Raw genomic sequence first — 27,508 nt, 5'->3', positions numbered from 1 at the left:
AGTCTGCTCAGCAAGTTTGCCAATGATGCCAAACTGGGAGGCTTGGCTGAGACAGCTGCAGGCTGTGCTGCTATCCAGAGAGACCTGGACAGACAGAGCTGGGCACAGAGAAACCAGCTGAGGTTCAACAAGGACAAGTGCAGAGTCCTGCACCTGGGGAGGAAGAATAAACTGCACCAGTCCAAGCTGGGAGGTGACTGCTGGAGAGCAGCCCTGTGGAGAGGGACCTGGGGGTCCTGGTGGAGAACATCCATGGCACAGCAATGTGCCCTTGTGGCCAAGAAGGCCAATGGGATCCTGGGGTGTATTAGGCAGAGTGTGTCCATCAGATCAAGGGAGGTTCTCCTCCCCCTCTACTCTGCCCTGCTGAGATCTCATCTTGAATACTGTGTTCAGTTTTGGGCTCCCCAGTTGAAGAGGGACAGGGATCTGCTGGAGAGAGTCCAGTAGAGAGCTATGAGGATGCTGAGGGGACTGGAGCACTGCCTGATGAGGAGAGGCTGAGGGACCTGGGGCTGCTTAGTCTGGAGAAGAGAAGACTAAGAGGAGATTTGATAAATGTTTATCACTATCTGAGGGCTGGCCAGGAGAGGGGACACAGGCTCTGCTCACTGCTCCCTGGCATAGGACAAGGAGCAACGGATGGAAGCTGCAGCAAAAGAGGTTCCAGCTCAACACAAGGGGGAACTTCCTTAGTGTAAGGGTCCCAGAGCACTGGCACAGGCTCCCCAGAGAGGTTGTGGAGTCTCCTTCTCTGGAGCCTTTCAAGGCCTGTCTGGATGTGTTCCTGTGTGACCTGAGCTAGATTCTGTGGTCCTGCTCTGTCAGGCAGATTGGACTCGATGATCTTCTTGTGTCCCTTCCAACCCCTAACATCCTGTGAGTCTATGATGCTGCCTGCCTTTGGGTGTCTGTGTTGAGTGCAGGTAGCAGAGCTCCAGGGAAATAAGTGTTATTTTAAGTATAAAAAGACAAAAAAAGGATAAAAAAAACAAGCAAACAAAACCCCACCCCCAGGAGCACCACCCCCCTGCCGACGTTTGCGTGAGTGAGGGTCTGAAGTCAAATCTTCAGTAATAAAGCAGCAGTGCCTTTCTCTTTCGTGTTCACCCATTCGCCCCACCTGCAACTGTTGATCTGAGGGCAGTGTGCTGGGCAGCTTGTGCTGGGCATCTCCTCCCCCCGTCCCCCTGCCCATGCTCTCCCAGACACAGCCCCCAGCACCCACCGGGGACCTTTTACTGTTGCTGTTCCCCTGAGCCATCTTCGGCTGCCCCAGGGTTGAGGCCTTATCCCTGGAAGTGTTTAAGGCCAGGCTGGATGAGGCTGCGGGCAGCCTGCTCTAGGGTAGGGTGTCCCTGGGCATGGCAGGGGGGTTGGAACTAGACAATTCTTGTGGTCCCTTCCAACCCTGACTGATTCTATGATTCTATGATTCTAAAAGATGCCTGTGACCACTACAACCAACTACAATTTGTAGGAGTTCTTTTTTGCACTTAATTCTGGGAATTTATTAAGCACAGGAGAGTTAAGGATGGATTTACAGGCTCCCTCCATGCATTCCAGCAAGGGCAGCAGTTTCTCTGGCATGACAATAATACACGCAGAGATTTATTAATGCACAGATCCTTTTCATATAGGGCCACAAAGCTGGTGAGGGGTTTGGAGAGCAGGTCTCATGAGGAGGAGCTGGGGGAGCTGGGATTGTGTGATGGTTTGAATGTTCCCTGCTCCCACACTTAAGAAAATCACCCAGACTAGACTCAGGCAAGCTGGAAATTAAAGAATGAAGCTTTATACTTACAGCTTAGCACAATACCCAAGCAGGTATTTACAATAGATACAGCTAGAGACAGAAATAGACAAGGTAAAAAGTGATACAGAAACATAACAGCCCTCCCAGAAACCAGAGTCCCCAGGAGAGGCTTCCAACCACCCTTCCACCTTCCTTCCACCCCTCTACCTTATCCCAGACTTTGCATTACATTCAAGGTGAGTTTGGAGGATCAGTCGGGGGATTAGGAAGCAGCAGGATTAGTCAGGCAGGTTAGAGAGAGAAGTGCAGCCCAAAAAGCCCAGAGAGACTCCCTTATCTATATTTATGTTCTTGTTCTTATCCATCTCAGCAAGCCTATGAGTGCAGCAGACATCACCATTGTCTCCTTTTCACAGCCTAGCATCTAATTCTTCTCACCAAAATATCCCAGCTGAGCTCAAACTAGCAGAGATTGCTTAGCCTGAAGAAGAGGAGGCTGAGGAGACCTCATTGGTCTCTAGACCTACCTGAAAGGAGATTGGAATGAGGCTGATGTTAACACCTTCTCCCATATAACTAATGACAGGACAAGAGGAAATAGCCTCAAGCTGCACCAGGGGAGGTTTAGATTGGGCATTAGGAAAAACTTCTCTGCTGCAAGAGTGGTCAGGCATTGGAGCAGGCTGCCCAGGGAGGTGGGGGAGTCACCTTCCTTGGAGGCACTGAAAATTTAGTAGATGTATGGAGAATCATAGAATCAAGCAGGTTGGAAGAGACCTCCAAGCTCATCCAGCACAACCTAGCACCCAGCCCTGTCCAAGCAACCAGACCATGGCACTAAGTGCCCCAGCCAGGCTTGGCTTCAACACCTCCAGGCACAGCGACTCCACCTCCCTGGGCAGCCCATTCCAATGCAAATCACTCTCTCTGACAACAACTTCCTCCTCACATCCAGCCTAGACCTCCCCTGGCACAGCTTGAGGCTGTGTCCCCTTGTTCTGTTGCTGGGTGCCTGGCAGCAGAGCCCAACCCCACCTGGCTACAGCCTGCCTTCAGGTAGCTGCAGACAGCAGTGAGGTCACCCCTGAGCCACTATGGGGATGGCCTAGTGGTCATGCAGGTGTTGGGTAGAAGGTTGGACCTGATGATTTTAGAGGTCTTTTCTCACCCTGATGTGATTCTGTGATTCTCTATCTTCTAAGCAATTTAACTGTTAGTGTAGTGTGAGAAGAGATGAGACAGAATTGTCTTAGAGGGATAGCTCTGCACTTTTTGGAATGCTTCTATTAATTTCCTGCCTCAGCTGACCATGTGTGCATCTGTCTGCTTAGAGTGGAGTAAGCTGTGATTGGATCTGAGCTGGAGCACCTCTACTGAGAGAGAGACAGGGAGAGTTGGCTTTGTTCAGCCTGGAGAAGAGATGGCTCCAGGAAGACCTTCCAGCAGCCTCCCAGCATTTGAAGGGGGCTTGTTGGGAGATGGAGGAGGTCTTCTTTAAAAGGCATGGAGTGATAGGGTGATGGGTAATGGCTTCAGACTGGAAGAAGCAGAATTTAGACTGGATACTGGGAAGAAATCCTTTCCCGTGAAGGTGATGAGGCACTGGGACAGGTTGCTTAAAGAGGTTATGATGCCTCCAAGCCCAGCACTGCTCACAGCCAAGCTGGACAGAGCTTTCAGCAACTTGGTCTAGTAGGAGATGTCCCTGCCCATGGTAGGGTGGTTGGAACTGGATCATATTTGGGGTCTTTACCAACCCAAACTACTCTAGGATTCCATGGATTTACTTGGTAAATGAACACTGCTGATGTTTGATTACAGTCTGAGATATTTTCACCCTTAGTGGCTCTCAGCCACTTTCCAAGCAAGGTGACATCTATTTTGTTGGGTTTTCTGTACAAACAAAGAACTTGTAGAACCAAATAAAGGAGATGCAAGTGAATTGTTGCTAATCTTGACAGGGTTTTTTATTTAATTTTGTTAGGCTTCATGTTCCTATCTTCGATTAGTTTGAAATCTGCATACAGACTCTGCTGCTTAGCACTTCTGTCAAAGGCATGGAAGTGTTCAAAGCCAGGCTGGATGGGATCTTGAGCAACCTGGTTTAGGAGGATATCAGAATCATAGAATCAGCCAGGTTGGAAGAGACCTCCAAGATCATCCAGTCCAACCTATCACCCAGCCCTGCCCTCTCATCCAGTAAATCTTAAGGAATATCTTTTCTAGCACTTAAAAGGATTTGTGCTTATTCTTTGTTCTTCTAAATTTTAACTAGGTGCAAATAGGGATTTCAGCACAAAGAGTAAGTCCTCGTTTATTTAATCAAAATTATAAAACCTTTACTGGTTTGAAGTATATATTTGGGCTGAGAACTTTGGGCAAACCTCTTGAATGGGTCTCTAGAAAGTAAACTACATATTAAACACCAAATCTTCCTAAATATTGCTGTTTTCTATCAAATTTCATAGAATCACAGAATCATAGAATCGACCTGGTTGGAAGAGACCTCCAAGATCATTCAGTCCAACCTAGCACCCGGCCCTGGCCAATCAACCAGACCATGGCACTAAGTGCCCCAGACAGGCTTGGCTTCAACACCTCCAGGGACTCCACCACCTCCCTGGGCAGCCCATTCCAATGCAAATCACTCTCTCAGCCAACAACTTCCTCCTCACATCCAGCCTGGACCTCCCCTGGCACAGCTTGAGATTGTGTCCCCTTGTTCTATTGCTGGGTGCCTGGCAGCAGAGCCCAACCCCACCTGGCTACAGCCTCCCCTCAGGTAGCTGTAGCCAGCGATGAGCTCTGCCCTGAGCCTCCTCTTCTGCAGGCTGCACACCCCCAGCTCCCTCAGCCTCTCCTCATCGATTGCTTCCATCGAGCAATTGCATTGGGAATATTGCTAAGATTAAAAGAATTTCATGACTTTTTGTTTTAAAAGACACTACAGAAACCATCTCCTTTTATCCCAACAATCAGGGAAAAGGAAGGAGAAGTTCAAGCATCCTGCAGCCCTCATGGGTAAGCAAGGCTTAAAATTAAGACACTGCCCCAGGAGCTCGGTTTGCAAACTGCTTTAGGGCATGTGAAGATGTGCTGTTAAGTCTGCCAAGAAGGGTTAAAAATTCACAGTGCCCTGGAAAAACGATGTTCCTGCCTGTGGTAGAGAGGGTGGAGATAGATGGTCTCTAAGTCTCCTTCCAGCCCAAACCATTTTATGATGGTTCTGTAGCAATTTGGTTTTGAGACTGCTTCCTACTCTTGAGTTCTGGGGTCCCAGGGACAGGTGAAGAAACTTAGGTGGATGATCATCTAAATCAATAAGCTATGAAGTCATGAGTTACAGCCTGGTAGCTCTTGGTTTGATTTCCTTGTTGCTGCTAAAATCCAGCAGCCATGATACATCAAGCATCCTGGTGGTCCTTTCCAACCACAGCAATTCACAGTGATTAGTGCTGAGGGATTGTTTTAGTCAAGGACTTGTCAGTGTGAAACCAATGATTGGACTCAAGGATTGTGAAGGTCTTTTCCAATCTAAGAAATTCTGTGATGATGTAATTAGAAATCAATTACCCTGCTGTGGTTCCACCTTCTGTGTGTTGAAATAGCAAACCCTGTCATGGAAATGTTCATAGGCATTATTAAGTTCATATTGCTGTCTTCTATGTGCAGTCAAAGGCAATATCAGTCTGCAGGAACAATAACCTACCATCTCCTAGGATAATAAAAGTTTGAGAGCTGTGTTGTTCAGGGACCTTCTGAACCAAGAGAGTATCTCAGGCTTGCACTGAATCAAACCCTTGGACTCCAGTGCTGCCCATTCATATATTTATAGAATCACAGAATCAGTCAGGGTTGGAAGGGACCACAAGGAGCAGCCAGTTCCAACCCCCCTGCCATGCCAGGGACACCCTACCCTAGAGCAGGCTGCACACAGCCTGGCCTTAAACACCTCCAGGGATAGAGCATCAACCACCTCCCTGGGCAACCCATTCCAGCCTCTCACCACTCTCATGCTCAAGAACTTACACCTCACGTCGAGGCTGACTCTCCCCACCTCCAGCTTTGCTCCATTCCCCCCCGTCCTGGCACTCCCTCACAGCCTAAAAAGTCCCTCCTTGGCTTTTTTGGAGACCCCTTCAGATCCTGGAAGGCCACAAGAAGGTCACCTCACAGCCTCCTCTTCTCCAGACTCAACAGCCCCAACTCTTTCAGTCTGTGCTCACAGCAGAGCTGCTCCAGCCCTCTCAGCATCCTCCTGGCCCTGCTCTGGACACACTCCAGCATCTCCACAGCCCTCTTGTCCCAGGGGCTCCAGAACTGGATGCAGTACTCCAGGTGGAGTCTCAGCAGAGCGCAGTAGATGAGGAGAATCACCTCCCTGGCCCTTCTGGCTACACTTCTCCTGCTGCAGCCCAGGCTCTGGTTGGCTTTCTGGGCTGCAAGTGCACACTGCTGGCTCCTGTTGAGCTTCTCCTCCGGCAGCACCCCCAAGTCCCTCTCCTCAGGGCTGCTCTCCAGCCACTCACTGCCCAGCCTGGATCTGTGCTTGGCATTGCCTCCACCCAGATGCAGGACCTTGCCCTTGGTCTTGTTGACCCTCAGGAGGTTGGCTTGTGCCCACCTCTGCAGCCTGTCCAGGTCCCTCTGGATGGATCCCTGCCCTCCAGCCTGGCTGCTGCACCACACAGCTTGGTGTGGGCAGCAAACTTTCTGAGGCTGCACTCAGTGCCTCTGTCCATGGCACCCACAAAGATGTTGATCAAGACTGGTGCCAGGACTGACCCCTGAGGGACTCTGCTTGTCCCTGGCCTGCACTTGGCCATGGAGCCATTGACAGCCACTCTCTGGGTGTGGCCATCAAGCCAGTTCTTTACTCATCTAGTGGTCCACCCATCAAACCCATGTGTCACCAGGTTGGAGACCAGAATGTGGTGCAGGACAGTGTCTTCAGTGGTGAAGTTGAGCCTGGTTCTATTTTAGCTTGTGTGATGTTCCCCTTTAAACAGAAAATATGCGATTTTTGCAGGACTCACTAAATTCTGCCCTTAATATATTCCCTCTGATATCAGGAGATCAATTTATTCTTTTTTTTCTTGTTTTTACCAAAATATTTTGGAAAAGAGTGAAATGAAAAAGGTGCTTAAGTCAATACATGAATATTAGAATGCATGGAAGAGGGCAGGCAGCAAATTGGTGCACTCATCTGTGGCAGAAAAACTGCCTTGCTGATAAATACTGAATTGTCAGAGAGGTACACAATGGAAAAAAATGCTAAACTACTTAATAAGAAATGCTGCTTTTCACCCTCCCTGCTATCTCCAGAAGACATTCAGTGGTAAGCCTGAGGCAAACTTCTTGTCCCTCCTAGAGAAACTTTGTCACTTGTGCTCCCTGCAGGGCAACAGGGGCTTTCCAAAAGGGCATACAATCATAGAGTCTGGATTGGAAAGGGTGTCCAAAGGTAATGTAGTCCAACCCCCTCTGCACTCAGCAGGGGTATCCTCAACTTGATCTGGTTGCCCAGAGCCCTGTCCAGTCTCAACTTGAATACCTCCAGAGATGGAGCCTCTACTGCCTTCCTGGGCAGCCCATTCCAGTGCTCCACCATATTCATGGTGTAGAACTTGTTGCTCACATACAATCTGGATCTACTCTTGTCTAGTTCAGAACTATCTCATTGCTGTCTACAACTACCTGAAGGGAGGCTGTAGCCAGGTGGGGTTGGGCTCTGCTGCCAGGCAAGCAGCAACAGAACAAGGGGACACAGCCTCAAGCTGTGCCAGGGCAGGTCTAGGCTGGATGTGAGGAGGAAGTTGTTGTCAGAGAGAGTGATTGGCATTGGAATGGGTTGCCCAGGGAGGTGGTGGAGTGGCCATGCCTAGAGGTGTTGAAGCCAAGCCTGGCTGGGGCACTTAGTGCCATGGTCTGGTTGTTTGGCCAGGGCTGGGTGCTAGGTTGGACTGGATGAGCTTGGAGGTCTCTTCCAACCTGACTGTTTCTATGTTTCTATTGTCCCTGATCCTATCACTGCAGGCCTTTGTAAACAGTCTCTCTCTTCAGACTTCTTGTAGGCCTTCTTCAGGTACTGGAAGGTGGCAATTAGGTCTCCCCAGAGTACTTTGAACAATCCCAGGTCCCTCAGCCTGTCCTCATAGAAGAGGTGCTCCAACCCCTCCAAGGAACCTCCATGTCCATAACACAGAATCACAGAAGATTAGGGGCTGGAAGGGACCTCAAAAGCTCATCCAGTCCAATGCCCCTGCTAGAGCAGGATCACCTAGAGCAGATCACACAGGAAAACATCCATGTGAGTCTTGAATATCTCCAGAGAGGAAGACTCCACAATCCCTGTGGGCAGCTTGTTTCAGTCCTTCCTGTGTTGAGGGCTCCAGAGCTGGACCAGTTGGGTGTTAGGTTGGATTGGATGATCTTGGAGGTCTCTTCCAAACAGTTGATTTCTATGATTCTATGCCATGTGGAGGCTTGTGTGTCTCCTATTGAATTTTCCATGTAGCAGCTGCAAGGCTGTGACAAGAAGCATGTGGATTTAGAGCCTTTAACTGTCAGGGCTCCCCAGTGTTAATGATCCTGAAACTAAAAATACAATCTCTCTGAGACCCAAAATATGTGAGACTGTGAGCATTATGACTTGTGAGCATTCTTTGTCTTTAGTGCCATCGCCCCTCTTGTGAGAGGTTATTCCTGAGAGGCAGAAATGCATCCTGTAAGAACAATAATTCCTCTCTCAAACTCAACTACTGCTTTTGGAGTAAGTTTTCATAGAATCACAGAATTGTGAGAGCTGGAAGGGACCTCAAGCATCATCTAATTCCAACCTCCCTCCCATGGGCAGGGACACTTTCCAGTAGATCAGGTTGCCCATCCTGCCTGGCCTTAAAAACATTGAAAAATGAGGTTTCCATCACCTCCCTCAGCAACTTGTTCCAGTGTCTCACCACCCTCATGGTGAAGAACTTCTTCCTAACATCCAATCCATATCTACCCATTTCTGGCTTGTATCCATTCCCCCAAGTCCTATCACTACCTGGCACACTAAAAAGTCCCTCCCCAGCTTACTTGTAGCCCCTTCAGATATTGAAAGGCCACAGTAAGGTCTCATTGGTGCCTTCTCTTCTCCAGACTGAGCAACCCCAGCTCTCTCAGTCTGTCCATAGGAGAGCTGCTCCAGCCTCCTGACCATCCTTGTGGCACTTCCCTTTACACACAGCACATCCAGATTTTACCTGTAATAGGGGCTCCAGAGCTGGACACATTACTCCAGGTGGGGTCTCACCAGGGTGGAGTAGAGGTGGAGAATCACCTCTCTCAACCTGCTGGCCACACTTCTCTTGATGCAGCCCAGGCCCTGCTTTGCTCTCTAGGCTGCAGGAGCACACTGACAGCTCATTGTGAGCTTCTCGTCCACCAATACCTCCAAATTCCTTTCCACAGGCTGCTCTCAAGCCATTAACTGCCCAGCCTGTACCTATGCTTCTATTTATCAATACATGGGTGCTGATTGAAAATTCGTGTCTAAAGGACCTTACCTGTCTCTTTGGAGAGCAGTGTGGAGAGGGATCAGAGGCTCACAGGATGTTAGTGGTTGGAAGGGACCCAAGGAGATCATCGAGTCCAAACTCCCTGCCAGAGCAGGACAATACTATCTAATACAGAGCACAGAGGAACACATCCAGACAGGCCTTGAAAGTCTCTAGAGAAGGAGTCTCCACAACCTCTCTGGGCAGCCTGTTCCAGTGCTCTGTGACCCTTACAGTCAAGAAGTTCCCCCTTGTGTTGAGGCAGAACCTCTTTTGCTGCAACTTACACCCATTGCTCCTTGTCCTATCCCAGGGAGCAGTGAGCAGAGCCTGTCCCCCCCACTCCTGGTCATCCCTCAGATACTTATAAACATTTATCAAATCCCCTCTCAATCTTCTCTTCTCCAGACTAAAATGTTCCAAGTCTCTCAGCCATGCCCTTCATCTCCATCTGAAGCAGACCTGCTTTGCAGAAGGTAGTTGCTAGAGAAATTAACCCACAGCTGCAGTGAGAGGGAAGACAACTTCAGCAACCTCCAAGGTTAAAAACTAATGCCAGCTTTGATCAGCAGCCCTGCTGGAACATCTCTTGATATTCTTAGTGAAATAACAAACTAATGAGCATATTGCCACTACTACAGCTCCCTTTTTCCTGGAGGACAGTGCTTTGTGACAGGAAGGCATGTAATTTCTTTTCTCCTCAGCAGTTACTCTATCTGTTCTCCCTACTAACAAGTGATAGCAGGAGATCATAGAATCAACCAGGTTAGAAGAGACCTCCAAGATCATCCAACCCAACCTAGCACCCAGCCCTGTCCAATCAACCAGACCATGGCACTAAGTGCCTCATCCAGGCTTGTCTTGAACATCTCCAGGGACAGTGACTCCACCACCTCCCTGGGCAGCCCATTCCAGTGCCAATCACTCTCTCTTGCAGGTTGGACTGGATGAGCTTGGAGGTCTCTTCCAAACTGCTTGATTCTATGATTCTATGACAATTATTTTATGTGGGCTCATGTTACTTTCAGAACAGGCTGAGGATGGGAAGACACAGGACCACCAAGGCTCAGTTCAACCTCAAGAATGTGTAAGTGGAGATTAAGGAGGGCAATTGCCAGTAGCAAATTGTTAAAGTGGTTTTACTTCATAAAATACTTTAGAAAACATCACAACATCTTAGGTTGTTGCAGTGTGCTGTGGAGCAAGAATGAGCCTCCCCTGAAAAAACAGTCACCTTATTTACTGTGATTGCAGAAATTTTGACAGTCTCTTAAGAGCCAAGGGGCTTCAACTGAGAATGGGAACAGTGATATAGAGTGAAGGGATGGATGTTAGGATTGGATGTTAGGATATGGATTTAGGCTGGATGTGAGGAGGAAGTTGTTGGCAGAGAGAGTGATTGGCATTGGAATGGGCTGCCCAGGGAGGTGGTGGAGTGGCTGTGCCTGGAGGTGCTCAGGAAAATCCTGGATGAGGCACTTAGTGGTTGATTGGGCAGGGCTGGATGCTAGGTTGGGCTGGCTGAGCTTGGAGGTCTCTTCCAACCTGCTTGATTCTATGATTCTATGATTATGGAGTTCCTCCTGCTTGCATCACCCTGCAGATTTTGGTTGCCAGCCTGGGTCCACCATTTCCTCACTTGGTTGTTGGCTCTCACCTCCTTGACACCTTGGGGAGATGTCTGGCATAGCTGTTGTTGCCTCACTTCTCCTGTGCTAATGGTAAAGATGAGGATTGATGGTAGAATAGCAGAAGGACTTTGCAAGACTGACTGAAATGGTGATAAAATGGCTGATAAAATTAGGCACAGTTTAAAAATAAAGTGAAACAAGTCAGAGAAGAACACCTTGGCCTTACAGGCAGAATGATGGCTTCTGGCCTGACTTGAAAATGAGATCTTGGCACTGTTAGTGTGAAGGTTGGTTCAGTCATCTGTGGCTGTCAGAAGAAGAACAAAAAAGGAAAAAGAAATAATATTGACCATTAGAAGTCATTAGGAAAATAATCACTGTGGATTATTACACATAATAAATAAAGAATCACATAGAATGCCTGGTTGGAAGTGACATCAAGGACAATCTAGTCCAACCTGGCAGAGTAAGAATAGAATCATAGAATAGAATCATAGAATCAGCCAGGTTGGAAGAGACCTCCAAGCTCATCCAGTCCAACCTAGCACCCAGCCCTGGCCAATTAACCAGACCATGGCACTAAGTGCCTCATCCAGGCTTGGCTTCAACACCTCCAGCCACGGCCACTCCACCACCTCCCTGGGCAGCCCATTCCAATGCCAGTCACTCTCTCTGCCAACAACTTCCTCCTAACATCCAGTCTAGACCTCCCCTGGCACAACTTGAGACTGTGTCCCCTTGTTCTCTTGCTGGGTGCCTGGCAGAAAAGCCTAGCCCCAGTTGACTCCCTTCAGGTGATTGTAGAGGACAATTTCCCAGAATAAAAATCATTTCCACACATTTCTTGAACTACAAAGTGGAAAACAAAATGCAGATCTTGTGCCAAGTGTAGCTGCCCAAAAATATTTTGCCCTTGTTCTGGAACCAGCTTGGTTTGGTCTCTCTCTTTGGAAGTGCAAGTGCAGCAGTCTCCTCCTATGATCTTGCAGCACAGTAGAGCTGTATCAACCATAATGGGGAGCAGGGTGATTGCTCTGCCTCGAAATAGACCATAGGCTGCACAATTGAGAGTGGTTTTGTGCTCATGTTGGCAGATTAGAAGAAGAATGGGAGAAATGTATTTTCATTAAGTAGTTGCTCCAGCCACTTCCTGACAGTGATGAAATCCTCACCATCATTAGCTCGCTTGAACTGCTGCGCAGCTCCTGCAGGTATTAACTGCAATAACTGTTTGCTAAATTGGCTTTTCAGATCTTTATCCCTTCTCTGAACTCAGCATTCAATTACTTCTCTTGGCTTGTCACTGTCACAAAAGCGTTCCTAATCCAAGCATTTTGGGAATTTCTGGCCTCTCTGTTCCATCTCAGGGGTAACCTCATTGCTGTCTACAACTACCTGAAGGGAGGTTGTAACCAGGTGGGTTTGATCTCTTCTCTCAGGCACCCAGCAACAGAACAAGGGGACACAGGCTCAAGCTGTGCCAGGGCAGGTCTAGGCTGGATGTTAGGAGGAAGTTCTTGACAGAGAGAGTGATTGGCATTGGAATGGGCTGCCCAGGGAGGTGGTGGAATTGCTGTGCCTGGAGGTGCTGAAGCAAATACTGTCTGGGGCACTTAGTGCCATGGTCTGGTTGATTGGGCAGGGCTGGGTGCTAGGTTGGACTGGATGAGCTTGGAGGCCTCTTCCAACCTGGTTGGTTCTACGATTTCTATGATTCAGTGATAAGAGTGAATGCAGAATTAAAAACCTGAGTGCAGATCTAAGTTTTTATGTTTGTGAATAAGGAGATAAAAGGAAAAAAAAAAAAAAAAAAAGAGAAAAAGGGAGTTCTGGGGTACTGTGTCCAGCTATAGAATGTAGGAGGATCCAATGTTTCCATTGGCAGATGATTCCCATGCCTATCTTCAGAGGTGGTGTTTTCTTTAACTGAGGAGAAGTTTTATGGGCAGCTCTAAGTACTTCTGTTCACTGCATTGCAGCCATACAGACCCTGAAGTCATCCTTGGTGTAGAATCGTAGAATCAACCAGGTTGGAAGTGACCTCCACGCTCATCCAGTCCAACCTGAAGAGAAGTGTTGTGAGCAACTCTAAGTACTTCTGTTCACTGCACTGCAGCCCTACTGACCCCAAAGTCACCCTTGGTATATAACCATAGCCTCAGGTCTCTCAGTCTCTCTTTGCAGGGGAGGTGTTCAATCTGACACCATGTTAGTAGTATCTGTGTACACTGCAGCATTTAATTCTGTTAAGCAGTAGCATGAGTTTCATAGAGTCAACCAGCTTGGAACAGACCTTCAAGCTCATCCAGTCCAACCTAGCACCCAGCTCTATCCAGTCAAATAGACTATGGCACTACATAGAATCATAGAACCAACCAGGTTGGAAGAGACCTCCAAGCTCATCCAGTCCAAACTATTACCCAGCCCTATCTAATCAACTAGGTCATGGCACTATGTAGAAACATAGAATCAACCAGGTTGGAAGAGACCTCCAAGCTCATCCAGTACAACCTAGAACCCAGAACTGTCCAATCAACTAGACCCAGCAGAATAAGGAAATGGAGATGCTGGAGTGGGTTCAGAGGAGGCTGGAGAACTTCTCCTTTGAAGACAGGCTGAAAGATTTTGGACTGTTCAGCCTAGAGAAGGCTCCATGAAGACCTTATAGCTACATTTCAACGTTTGAGGGGGCCCTACAGGAAGGCTGGGGAGAGGCTATTTAGAAAGGCCTGTGCTGATGGGCTGAGAGGCAGTGATTTGAAACTGGAGCAGGAGAGATTTTGTTTGGATGCCAAGAAGAAGCTCTTTATAATGAGGTTGGTGAAACACTGGAACAGGCTGCCCAGGGATCATGGAATCATAGAATGAAGTATGTTGGAAGAATCAATCCAAGCTCATCCAGCCCAACCTAGCACCCAGCCCTATCCAATCAACCAGACCATGGCACAAAGTGCCCCATGCAAGCCTTGCTTCAACACCTCCAGGGACGGCGACTCCACCACCTCCCTGGGCAGCCCATTCCAATGCCAATCACTCTCTCTGACAACGACTTCCTCCTCACATCCAGCCTAGACCTGCCCTGGCACAACTTGAGACTGTGTCCCCTTGTTCTGTTGCTGAGTGCCTGACAGAAGAGCTCAACCCCACCTGGCTACAGCCTCCCTTCAGGTAGTTGTAGACAGCAATGAGGTCATCCTGGTACAAGAGGGGGGAAAAGAACCCGAGATATATTGGGTGGATTTTTTAAGTACAGTGTCTAGACACATTCCATGCCAATTCCATTTCACTGTCACATGACAAGCTTCACTGACAGGAAAGTCAAATTTCTCCCCTGTTCTCAAGACACTCTGAGCTCTTCTTGTCCTTAAGCCAATTTTTAATCCATTTCAGTAGCTCTTTCCTTGCACTGTGCTTTCTGACCTTGTAAATTAATCCACTGTTTGAGCTACAATCCTTAAAATTACCCTCAATTGAGATGCATTTTGTCCTTTGTTTTACCTTCATCTCCCACTTCAGTTATGCACTTCAAAGAAGTCACTTTTTCAGCCCTGACCTTCCTTCTCTCTGCTGACTGCTCCTGGGTTTTAATTGCATTGGTTTAAATGCTATAAAATGTTTCCATCTTCTTCACAGTTTGAGTGTCTGAAGTTCTTGGATTCTTTCCTTCTTGTATAGAATCACAGAATCATTTAGACTAGAAAAGATCTTTTAAATCATCTGAGTCCAATCATTAACTCCACACTGAAAGTCTGCTACTTAGTCATGTGCCTCAGCATCACAACTATCTGGCTTTGAAATCCCTCCAGGAATCATGATGAGAGACCTGGAGAAGAGCAGCCTGAGAGATCTTATGCTTGTTTATAAATATCTGAGGGGTGAAGGACAAGAAGGAGAGGACAGGCTCTCCCCCTTTACTCTGCTCTTGTCAAACCCCACCTGGAGTCCTCTGTACAGTTCTGGAGCCTCCAACACAAGAGGGACATGGAACTGTTGGAGCCAGGCCAGAGGAGGCCACCAAGATGCTCAAAGGGCTGCAGCAGCTCTGCTATGAGGACAGGCTGAGAGAGTTGGGGCTCTTCAGTCTGGAGAAGAGAAGGATTCAAGGAGACCTTGGAGTGGCCTTCCAGTATCTGAAGGGGGCCTACAGGAAGGCTGGGGAGGGACTATTGACAATGACAGGACGAGGAGTAATGGGTTGAACTGGCAGAGGGGAGATTTAGACAGGATGTTAGCAGGAAGTTCTTTCCAGTGAGGGTGCTGAGACACTGGCACAGGTTGCCCAGCGAGGTTGTGGCTGCTTCCTCTCTGGAGGGGTTTACGGCCAGGTTGAATGAGGCCTTGAGCAACCTGCTCTAGTGGGAGGTGTCCCTGCCTATGGTGGGGCGTTGGAGCTGGATGATCCTTGAGGTCCCTACCAACCTAGACCCTTCTATGATTCTGTTCTATTCTTTTCAGCGGTCTCCAGTGATAGGACAGGAGGCAATGGATACAAACTGGAACCCAGGAAGTTTCACCTCAATAAGAATGAACTTCTTTACTGAAAGGGTGACAGAGGCCTGGACCAGGCTGCCCGAAGAGGTTTCAAGACCCATATGGACCTGTTCCTGTGTAGCCTGCCCTGAGTGATCCTGCTTTGACAGAGGAGGCTACAATGCCCCAACTCTCATAGCCTGTCCTCATAGCAGAGCTGCTGCAGCCCTCTGAGCATCTTCATGGCCTCCTCTGGACTGGCTCCAGCAGTTCCATGTCCTTCTTGTGCTGGGAGCTCCAGAACTGCCACAGGACTCCAGGTGGGGTCCAAAGAGAGCAGAGCAAAGGGGCAGAGTCCCCTCCCTTGCCCTGCTGGCCACACTGCTCTTGCTGCAGCCCAGCACAGGGCTGCTGTCTGGGCTGCACTCACACTGCAGGCTCATGTTGAGCTTTTCAACATCCCAGTCCCCCAGGGCCTTTTCCTCAGGGCTGCTCTCGGCCATTCCCCACCCAGCCTGGAGTTGTGCCTGGGATTGTGCCCACTCAGGTGTTAGGACCTTACACTTGGCCTTGTTGAATGTCACGAGGTTGACCTGGGCACATCTCTGCAGCCTGTCCAGGTCTCTCTGGATAGATCCCCCTCTAGCAAGGCGACTGTGCCACACAGCTTGGTGTCACCTGCACACTTGCTGAGGGTTCACTGATTCCTTTGTCCATGTCACTGACAAAGATGATAAACAGCACTGGTGCCAACACATCCCTGGAACCATTGTAGCTCAGGTTGGTTGTGGCTCTGGGCAGCCTGCTCTCATTGTAGATGTCTATGAAATCAGGCAAAAATGTACTGATGAGTTGGTAGATGAGGTATTGCCATTAAAAGCAGGGGTTGTTATTTGGTGTAAAGGAATTTTGCCTGAAACTCAAAAAGGAGGCAAACCCAAAATTAAACTCCCATTCAAATGATACTAGAAAAATGGATTCTTCTCGGCGGTCCCCAGTGACAGGGTAAGAGACAGTGGGCACAAACTTGGACACAGGAGTTCCATCTAGACATGAAAAGCTCCACACGAGACAGCAGTGTGCACTTGCAGCCCAGAAAGCCAAGCAGAGCCTGGGCTGCATCAGGAGAAGTGTGGCCAGCAGGGCCAGGGTAGTGGTCCTTTCCCTCTACTGCGCTCTGCTGAGACCCCACCTGGAGTACTGCATCCAATTCTGGAGCCCCTGGGACAAGAGGGATGTGGAGATGCTGGAGTGTGTCCAGAGAAGGGCCAGGAGGATGCTGAGAGGGCTGGAGCTCAGACTGAAAGAGTTAGGGCTGTTGAGTCTGAAGAAGAGGAGGCTCCGAGGTGACCTTCTTGTGGCCTTCCAGTATCTAAAGGGGGCCTACAAAAAGCTAGGGAGGGACTTTTTATGCTGTGAGGGAGTGCCAGGACTGGGGGGAATGGATCAAATCTGGAGATGGTTCAGCCTGGAGGTGAGGAGGAAGTTGTTGAGCATGAGAGTGGTGAGAGGCTGGAATGGGTTGCCCAGGGAGGTGATTGAGGCCCCATGGCTGGAGGTGTTTAAGGCCAGGCTGGCTGAGGCTGTGTGCAGCCTGCTCTAGGGTAGGGTGTCCCTGGCCATGGCAAGGGAGGTTGGAATTGGATGATCCTTGTGGTCCCTTCCAACTCTGACTTATTCTATGACTTTATGATGCTTAGAATCATAGAATCACAGAACCAGTCAAGGTTGGAAGAGACCACAAGGATCAGCCAGTTCCAACCCCCCTGCCATGCCCAGGGACACCCTACCCTAGATCAGGAAGATTTTCCCAACCTCATAGTGCTCGTGGTTTGAGGAACTCTATGCCCGTGTGGGCTGTGTAGCTTTAACTTCCAGTGTGACTTTGCACAGGTTAGTGTGATAAAAACTCTTGGCACTCCTTTAGCCCAGGTGATTTCTGGTTGCTGTGTCTTTTCCCCTGACACAAAGCTTCACACTGCAGAGCTGTCAGGGGTGAGCCTCGGCTGTGAGCATTTGACAAAGGAGGTGTTTGTTTTTTTCCAGGCTGAGCAAGACAATGGCCACCCTCTTCCTGCTTTTGCCAATCTGCACATCGAAGTCCTGGACGAGAACAACCAGAAGCCTTACTTCACAAGATCCACCTATGAGGGCTTCATCCTGGAATCCTCCCCGGTGGGCACAACCATCTCCGATAACCGGGACCTGACTTCTCCACTGCAAATCGTGGTGTTGGACAACGACGTGGAGGAGGTATGGTCCCTTTCTCTGATGGTGTCAAGCTGCTGATGACACTTCTATTGCAGTCAGAGTTCTTTCTCCCTGTGATGATTTTGGTGTTACCTGCCCCATCACACACACACTGAGGAGAATCACCCAGACTAGACTTCGTTCCTGTGATGTCTCTCTGCAGAAGCCCAAACAGAGGCTGTGATGTTGTAATCTCAGGGCCACCAAACCTGGTCTGAACTGTGTGCTAGTTTGAAGCTAGCTAGAGTGTTTTTGTGAGAAGAGTTAGATTACAGGCTGTGAAAGGAAAACAAGGGTGATGTCTACGTTGCTCATAGGCCTGCTGAGATGTATAGGAACAAGAAATAAAAGCATAGATAACCACTCTCACTTCTGCTGGGGAACTGGCTGAGCTGCATCTCTAACCTCACCTTCCCTTTCTTTTTCTAATCCACTTTGCTCCCTAACCCCCTGGCTGAACCTCCATTCTTCCTTGGGGCTCGGGTAAGGTTGAGAGGGGTAGGGGGAAGGTGCAGGGGTGGTTGAGAGCCCCTCCTGGGGACTCAGGTTTCTGGGAGGGGAGTTGTGTTTCTGTATTACCTTTTACCTTGTATATTTCTATCTATAACTGTATATACTGTAAATATCTGCTTGTATATTGTGCCAGCTGTAAATATGAGCTTCATTCATATTTCCAGAGCTGTGGTCCAAGACCACAGTGGGTTGAATGGCTAAGGGCACATGGCTCAGTGATAATGTCCCAGTTTGGGGCCATGAGCTATGCAGGGCCGGAGGACAGAAGTGACTCTCATCCCTTCCCAGGAGTAAGAACGAGGATACTGCACACTGACTGGAAGTTTAAAGAGACAATCTGTTGACAGACATCTCCAGGAATGGGGCTTCAATCATTTATCTGGGTTAACTGTTCCAGTGTTCCACCACCCTCATGGTAAAGAACTATCATGGATTGGAGGTTACCTGCCCCCCCACACTTAAGAAAATCACCCAGACTAGACTCAGTGGCTGGAAATTAAAGAATGAAGCTTTCTATTTCCAGCTTAGCACAGCATACAAGCAGGTGTTTACAATAGATAGAGACAGAAATAGACAAGTTAAAAAGTAATGCAGACACACAGCAGCCCTCCCAGAAACCAGAGTCCCCAGGAGGGACTCCCAACCACCCTTCCACCTCCCTTCCACCCCTCTACCTTACCCCAGACTTTGCCTTACATTCAAGGTGAGTTTGGAGGATCGACTAGGGGGGGGAGGGAGCAGAAGGATTAGTTAGGCAGTGAGATAGAGAGAGAAGTGCAGGCAGCCCAGAGCCCAGGAGCAATTCCCTTATCTATGTTTATAGTCTTGTTCTTATCCATCTCAGCAAGCCTATGAGTACAGCAGACACCACCATTGTTTCCTTTTCACAGCCTAGCATCTAATTCCTCTCATCAGAATATCCCAGCTAAGCTCAAACTAGCACACACAGACAGCAGGTTAGGGAGAGAAGTGTATGCAGAGAGCAACTCTGTTATCTGTGTTTATGTTCTTGTTTTTATCCATCTCAGCAAGCCTATGAGTGCAGCAGACACCACCATTAATCCTTTTCACATCCTAGCATCTAATTCCTCTCACCAAAATATCCCAGCTAGGCTCAAACTAGCATACACATCCAGAAGGAGCTTGAAAACCTTTAAAGAAGGAGGCTCCACAACCTCTCAGGACAACCTGCTCAAACTAGCACCTCCCCCCCTTTTTTAAAAAATTATATATATTTATTTGAGTGGGACAAAAACAATCCATAAATTGAAAGAAATCTTAATAGCATTATTGCAGATCCTTTTTTGTTTGTTTCCATTCTGAGTTGAAAGATATCTGAAAGCCTGCCTGAACTTGACAGCTGATCTGTATTTCACTTGGCTCTCATTTAAGGTTGTGTTCTGCTAGAGATGATGGGGGGAGTTAAAACATAGATATTGTAGGTAATGCTAGAGGTAGTGGGAAGAGGAATAAACATTGTGTTTTGTGGGAAGGATGGATGGTTATAGAATGTTAGGAGTTGGAAGAGACCTCCAAAGATCATTGAGTGAACCCCCCCCCTTCCAAAGCAGGATCAGCTTAGGCAGGCCACACAGGAACACATCCAGATGGGCCTTGGGAGTGTCCACAGAAATAGACACCACAACCTCTTAGAATCATAGAATCAAGCAGGGGGGAAGAGACCTCCAAGCTCATCCAGTCCAACCTAGTACCCAGCCCTGTCCAATCAACCAGACCATGGCACTAAGTGTCTCATCCAGGCTTTGGTTCAGCACCTCCTGGAATGGCAACTCCACCACCTTTCTGGGCAGGACAATACTATCTAACACAGATCACACAGGAACACATCCAGACAGGCCTTGAAAATCTCCAGAGAAGGAGACTCCACAACCTCTCTGGGGAACCTGTTCCAGTGCTCTGTGACACTTACTGTAAAGAAGTTCCCCCTTGGGCTGAGGCAGAACCTCTCTTGCTGCAGCTTCCAGCCATTGCTTTTTTGTCCTATCCCAGGGAGCAGTGAGCAGAGCCTGTCCCCTCACTCCTGGCCAGCTCTCAGGTACTTATAAACATTTGTAAAATCCCCTCTCAGTCTTCTCTTTTCCTGACTAAGCAGCCCCAGGTCCCTCAGCCTCTCCCCATAAGCCATGCCCTCCAGTCCCCTCAGCATCTTCCTAGCCCTCCACTGGATTCTCTCCAGCAGATTCCTGTCCCTCTTCAACTGGGGAGCTCAGATTTGATAACACCAAGGTTCTTTGCTGGAGCTATATTTTATCATGAAGCAGCCTGAAACTGCAGGTTACTTTGAGCTGTTAAACACTGACTCTGGGCTGACTCTGTGGATGTTTCAGGAACTCCCAGGTAGTTGGTTCAGCACTCGATAGCTGCATGCTCTCAAACTGCAGATATTTCCTCTCAAAAGCTTCAGCATGGAGGAATATTTTATTTCTTTAATAGAAACTGTTAGAATCACAGAGTGTTAGGGGTTGGAAGGGATCTCCAGAGATCATTGAGTCCAATGCCCCCTGTCAAAACAGGATTATCTGAGGCAGGTCACACAGGAATGCATCCAGGCAGTGCTTGAAAGTCTCCAGAGAAGGAGACTCCATAACCTCTCTGGGCAGGCTGCTCCAGGGCTCCAGCAGCCTCACAGTAAAGAAGTTTTAAATCGTGTTGAGGTGGATCTTCCTGTGTTCCAGTTTGTATCCTTTTCCCCTTGTCCTGTTGCAGGACACCTTTGAAAAGAGCCTGGCCCTTTCTTCTTGCCTCCCCCATCCTTCAGATATTTATAAACATTAATGAGATCTCTTCTCCACACTGAACAGATCCAGGTCTCTCAACCTGTCCTCATCAGGCAGATGTTCCAGTCCTTTCATCATCCTTGTAGCATCCTTAGACACTCTCCAGTAGTTTCCTGTCCCTCCTGAACTGGTGAGCCTGGAACTGGACCTTCAGATGTGATCTCTGCAGGACAGAGTAGAGGAGGACAACACTCTTCTTAATGTACCCCAGAATACCCTTGGCCTTTTTGGCCACGGGGACACATTGCTGTCCCATGGGTCAGTCAGTGTCCTCTCTGCATCTGCAGGCCACACTGACCCTTGGCCTTTTTGGCCACAAGGGCACATTGCTGTCCATGGGTCAGTCAGTGTCCTCTCTCCATCTGCAGGCCACACTGACCCTTGGCCTTTTTGGCCACAGGGGGGGCACACTGCTGTCCCATGGGTCAGCCAGCGTCCTCTCTCCATCTGCAGGTCACACTGCTTTTGATGCAGCCCTGGATACAATTTACCTTTAGGCTGCAAGTGCCCATTGCAGGCTCATATCCAGCTCCTCACCCACCAGCACTATTCAAGCCCTTTTCTGCAGGGCTGCTCTCAAAGCTTATGCAATGCTTATCAAGTTGTGCAGGTCTTCGTGTTCTGATGGCTTGACTGTGCCTCAGTAAATTAATGTACTTAGGGACTGCTGAAGAGTTGACACATCCTCTTTGTGCTCCTGCATCTTAGTTTGCAGTAGCAACCCTGGCTAAACAGAACATACTCAGTCTTCTCCCACTAATTGGCAAATCATTTGAGATTTTATTTCATATCAAAGTAGCTCCTTGTCCTCAGATAATTGCCTGCAGAAATTGCTCTTTGGAACTGTGTATCTTAAGGGGAGGGGAAAAAAAAAACAAACCAGAACACCAAACCAACACAACAAACACAAACCCTGTGGGAATTATAAAAGAGTCCTGCTTTAGACCTTCCAAAAATTAATTTATGGATGTGACACTGCAAACAGACCTTTAACTAGAGCAGCTCTGCCAAGTGCTGCTGTAATTAAGTGGTCTGTTTAAATGGCATAAATTAAATTAAGCCACACGAGTACCTTAAGACCTGAGCAAACTCAAGCTGAGATGAGGAATTTGAACAGCAGGAGCTGATGGCTGTTTACATAAGCCTGCCAGAGTCTCTTGCTTCCATGGGAGACCACACATTTCTTCTGCTCTGGCTGTTCAGGTTGGTGAAAAAGGCTACACAGTAACTGCCTTGCTGCTTTATTTGCCAAAGTTGTGAATCTCTCTCAAACAAAGAGGGGGGGAAAAAACATTAATTTAAATTAAATTTAATTTTGAAGCTGGAAGAAGGCTCTGTGTGCAAACCTTTTGCATTCATCTACTTCCTCCACAGCTGGAATGATAAAGGCAGCATTTCTGTGTGGCATCAGCCCCAGTTAGAATCACAGAATCAGTCAGGGTTGGAAGGGACCACAAGGAGCAGCCAGTTCCAGCCCCCCTGCCATGCCCAGGGACACTCTACCCTAGAGCAGGCTGCACACAGCCTGAGCCAGCCTGGCCTTAAACACCTCCAGCCATGGGGCCTCAACCACCTCCCTGGGCAACCCATTCCAGCCTCTCACCACTCTCATGCTCAACAACTTCCTCCTCTCCTCCAGACTGATTAGCTCACCTAACTCATTAGAAAGGAAAATATTGGATATCTGGTTGAACATGGAATGTGGGAATGGATCTTTCTGAGAGGAGATGGGTGTTGGGAAATGCTCTGGGATCATAAAATGCCAGGTTGGATGGTTCCAGGAGCTATGTCAAGGAGCTGGGTGGAGCCCACCAGGGACAGGACTGTGTGCATGTCCTGACTGCCTCCACAATCACCGAGAGCAAAGAGGAGAGAATTGTGTCTAAACTGCTGAACACAGGATCAGAGGTCACAGGCTCACAGATCACAGCTCACAGGATGTCAGAGGTTGGAAGGGACCCAAAGAGATCATCGAGTCCAAACCCCCTGCCTGAGCAGGAAAATCCTATCTAACACAGATCACACAGGAACACATCCAGTCAGGCCTTGAAAGGCTCCAGAGAAGGAGACTCCACAACCTCTCTGGGCAGCCTGTGCCAGTGCTCTGTGACCCTTACAGTAAAGAAGTTCCCCCTTGTGTTGAGCTGGAACCTCTTTTGCTGCAACTTACATCCATTGCTCCTTGCCTTATTCCAGGGCAGAACCTGTCTCCCCCCAAACCCAAGCCCTCGGATAGTTATAACATTGATTAAATCCCCTCTCAGTCTTCTCTTCTGCAGACTAAGCAGCCCCAGGTCCCTCAGCCTCTCCTCATCAGGCAGTGCTCCAGTCCCCTCATCATCCCTGTCGCACTCGATCATTTCTAAAGTACTGCTAGTTCTTGGCTTTCTCAGCACAGACTCATGTATTTAATTTGGTGCAACTTTACGTTTGTTTGGGTTAGTGTGTGAGTGTGTTTTCTTTGAGGGATGATTGAGTTTGGGTGGTTTTTGTAGTGTGCACAGATTTGTTTCCCAAAGTGGCTGAAGAAACAGTACAGAAGGATAAATCAGAGAATCACAGAACCACAGAATCAGAGAATTTCTTAGATTGGCAAAGCCCTTCAAGCCTCTCGAGTCCAATCATCAGTTTCACACTAACAAGTCCTTGACTAACCCAAACCCCTCAGCACAACATCTCATCACTAGAAATCGCTATGCTTGGAAAGGACCACCAGCATCAGCCAGTCCAACCTGCATCCCAGCAGCCTTCATCACTACACCATAGCCTCAAGCACCACATCCACTCTCCTTTCAAACACCTCCAGGCATGGTGACTCCACCACCTCCCTGGGCAGCCTGTTCCAGTGCCTGACCTCCCACTCAGGAAACAACTTCCTCCCAACAGCCAACCTAAGCCTCCCCTAACACAACTTGAGGCCATTTCCTCTTGTCCTGTCATGAGTAAGTGAGGAGAAGAGACCAGCTCCAGCCTCACTGCAATCTCCTTTCAGGTAGCTGTAGAGGGCAATAAGGTCCCCTCTCAGCCTCCTTTTCTCCAGACTAAACACCCCCAGCTCCCTCAGCTGCTCCTCACAGTCCATGTTTGCCAGACCTCTCCCCAGCCTCATTGCCCTTCTCTACACTGCTCCAGCAACTCAGTGTCCCTCCTGTACTGTGGTTACCAAAACTGGACACAGTACTCGAGGTGTGGTCTCAGGAGTGCTGAGTACAGGGGCATGAGTACCCCTGGTTCACAAGAAATTCTCTGCAGTGAAGGTGGTGAGACACTGGCACAGGATGCCTAGGGAGGTTGGGAGTGCCCCCTCCCTGAAGATGTTCAAGGCCATGTTGGATGGGGCCTTGAGCAACCTGTTCTAGTGGAAGGTGTCCCTGCTGATGGCAAGGAGGTTGGATCTAGATGATCTTTAAGGTCTCTTCCAAGCCAAAGCATTCTATGAATCTATTCCATGAGCTCATCAGCCTTCATGTCACTTACATCCTGCTCAACAGCAGCCTAAGGAAAGAGCTCAGGGTGTAGGGCCGTTTGTGCATTGCTCATTAGAGAATTGATGCTGTGCCCATAAAGTCTGTTCAGAAGCATTTCATCTGTCCCAGCATGCATTTAGAACAGCACCCTGGTGCTTCTGTGGGTGCCTGCAGCCCAGTGCAGCATCCTACGCAGCTGAATATGATGGAGATCAGTTCTTACTGTAGGTTCCTCTCCAGAGCCTTTGCACAAAATGCTGGAATCCCAATATGGTGGCAGCTAGGAGGGACCTCTGAGCATCATCTAATCCAACCCCCATGCTAAAACAGTCACCCACAGCAGCCTGCCCAGGAGCTCAATGTCCAGGTGGATTTAAAATCTCTCCAGAGAAGGAGACACTACAAACTGTCTCCTCCAGCATCCTCACAGCAAAGAATTCTCTCCTGCTGTTCAGGTTGAACCTCCTGGGTTCCATTTTGTGCCTGCTTCCCCTTGTCCTGTCACTGGGCACCACTAACTAACAAGGGTGATGAAGCTGATGAGGGGCCTGGAGCACAGCCCTGTGAGGAGAGGCTGAGGGAGCTGGGGGTGTGCAGCCTGCAGAAGAGGAGGCTCAGGGCAGACCTCATTGCTGTCTGCAGCTCCCTGAAGGGAGGCTGTAGCCAGGTGGGTTTGGGCTCTTCTGCCAGGCAAGCAGCAAGAAAACAACGGGACACAATCTCGAGTTGTGCCAGGGCAGGTCTAGGCTGGATGTGAGGAGGAAGTTCCTGCCAGAGAGAGTGATTGGCATTGGAATGGGCTGCCCAGGGAGGTGGTGGAGTTGCTGTGCCTGGAGGTGTTGAAGCCAAGCCTGGCTGGGGCACTTAGTGCCATGGTCTCGTTGACTGGACAGGGCTGGGTGCTAGGTTGGAGTGGCTGAGCTTGGAGATCTCTTCCAACCTGCTTGATTCTGTGATTGATTCTATGAGAGTGACTGGCCTGTAGTTTCGTGAGTCCTTCTGCTTTGTTTTTAAAGACTGGGGTGAGATTGGCTTTCTTCCAGTCCTCAGGCACATCTCAGAGCTATCAGACCAGTTTCTTGTTTCACGTTTCCATCACCCATGAAGCTGAAGCCCATCTAGGCAGGCAGGTGCTCAGCATCTGGTTTCCCAGATATTTATTTTAGTGCATCTCAGTAGCAACATGGAGATGGCAGAGCAAAGAATGGATAAAATACCTTTGAAGTGCAGATGAAAATGTGGATGATGGATTTTCAGCCCTATGTTCAGAGGAGGAAGTACTGAAGTGTTTTAAATACCAAAGCTTTTTTCTCCAGTATCTCCCTGATTGCTGATGCCTTTCACTGTCCTTATTTGATTTATTCTCTCAAGGGGAGCGTTCTCATAATGCTCAAGTCCCTCTATAGCACTTCTGTGACACCTGATTGTCACATCACAAAATAACAATTCAGGAAACATTCTTCCCAGCTCCAGCAGCCTGCTCTATCATTCCTCTGGGGTGTACTCACACAGCAAGTACAGGACAACCAGGGCATGGGCTCATGAAAGGCATGATCTGATCTCCTTCTGTGACCAGGTGACCTGACTAGTAGATGAGGGAAAGTCTGTGGATGTTGTGTACCTTGGACTTTAGTGAAGTCTTTGACACTGTCTCCCACAAAATAGAATCATAGAATCAAGCAGGTTGGAAGAGACCTCCAAGCTCATCCAGCTCAACCTAGCCCCCAGCCCTGTCCAGTCAACCAGACCATGGCACTAAGTGCCCCAGTCAGGCTTGGCTTCAACACGTCTAGGGATGGTGACTCCACTACCTCCCTGGACAACCAATTCCAGCCTCTCACCACTCTCAAGCTGAACAACTTCCTCCTCATGTCCAGCCTGAACCTAACTATCTTCAGCTTCACTCCATTCCCTCTAGTCCTGCCACTCCCTGATATCCTGAAAAGTCCCTCCCCAGCTTTTTTGTAGACCCCCTTCAGATCCTGGAAGGCCACAAGAAGGTCACCTGGGAGCCTCCTCTTCTCCAGATTGCACAGTCCCAACTCTTTCAGTCTGTCCTCACAGCAGAGCTGCTTCAGCCCTCTGAGCATCCTTGCGGCCTTCAATGTAATTGAAGATATCCCTTCTGACTGCAGTAGGGTTGGACTGGATGTCCTTTGGAGGTTCCTTTCAACTCAAACTTTTCTACGTTTCTATATTTTGACTATTTTTCAAGACATAAATAGCAGGTATGAACAGCAGCTGTTTAGTGCTTCAACATTCACGGTTATCTTTTTTTGCCATTGCATCATTCCAACTCCATTATTATTATTATTATTATTCCACTAATCAATGTTAAGTTTGGGGTTTTATACAGAATCATAGAATTGTAGAATCTTAGAATCAAAGAGGTTGGAAGAGACCTCCAAGCTCATCAAGTCCAAGCTATTACCCAGCCCTGTCCAATCAACTAGACCACGGCACTACATAGAATCATAGAATCAACCAGGTTGGAGGAGACATCCAAGATCATCCAGTACAACCTATCACTCAGCCCTGTTCAGTCAACCAGACCATGGCACTAAGTGCCTTATTCAGTCTTTTTTTTAACACCTCCAGAATTGGTTTGGTTGGAAAATACCTCTAAGATCATCTAAGTTTTGGGTTTCCTATGCTTAAAGGCAAATACTGGGATCTGGTTTCTCTTTATTTGCCTTTGAAAATATGGTTTTAATGAAAAGAAACAATTTAAACCTAACAGGCAGGGAGTTTGGTCTACCATGAAGTTTACTTTGAATGCATTTTTATGTGCTTCATGTGTTTTGAATACAATTTTCCTCCAGAAGGTGAGGTTATTTTAGACCAGCACTGTTATTTTCATGGGGGTTTTGTATAGGGTTAACACTCCAGGGGGGAGTAACCTTAAACCTGACCTAGGAGGTTTTGACCACTCCCCAGTGCTGGGTCTGAACACCACCAGGTGATGATTAGCCCACTCCCCCTGCCTGTCCCATGAAAGCAGGGGGACTTCCTGTTTCACTCTCTCTCTCTGCATCACTCTCTGCACTCCGTGCCTCAATTATATCACCACTACCATCTGTTC

The 27,508-nt window shown here is 48.5% G+C and overlaps 1 protein-coding gene across 11 annotated transcripts in view; it reads left to right on the top strand.

The window, feature by feature from the left end:
* Nucleotides 1-27,508, top strand: part of PCDH15 (protocadherin related 15) — a 1,224,756-nt gene that overhangs the window by 966,384 nt on the left and 230,864 nt on the right. For all 11 annotated transcript variants that reach the window (XM_064145003.1, XM_064145009.1, XM_064145013.1 and 8 more), the window contains one exon: nucleotides 17,445-17,651. In XM_064145003.1, coding sequence (XP_064001073.1) covers nucleotides 17,445-17,651 — 207 coding nt within the window. The remainder of the gene's footprint in view (nucleotides 1-17,444; nucleotides 17,652-27,508) is intronic.

This window comes from Pogoniulus pusillus, chromosome 6 (genome assembly GCF_015220805.1).
Source record: "Pogoniulus pusillus isolate bPogPus1 chromosome 6, bPogPus1.pri, whole genome shotgun sequence".
NCBI lineage: Eukaryota > Metazoa > Chordata > Aves > Piciformes > Lybiidae > Pogoniulus > Pogoniulus pusillus.
Note: the sequence above shows the minus strand (reverse complement) of the source record. Positions and strands in the feature narration are given on the sequence as shown.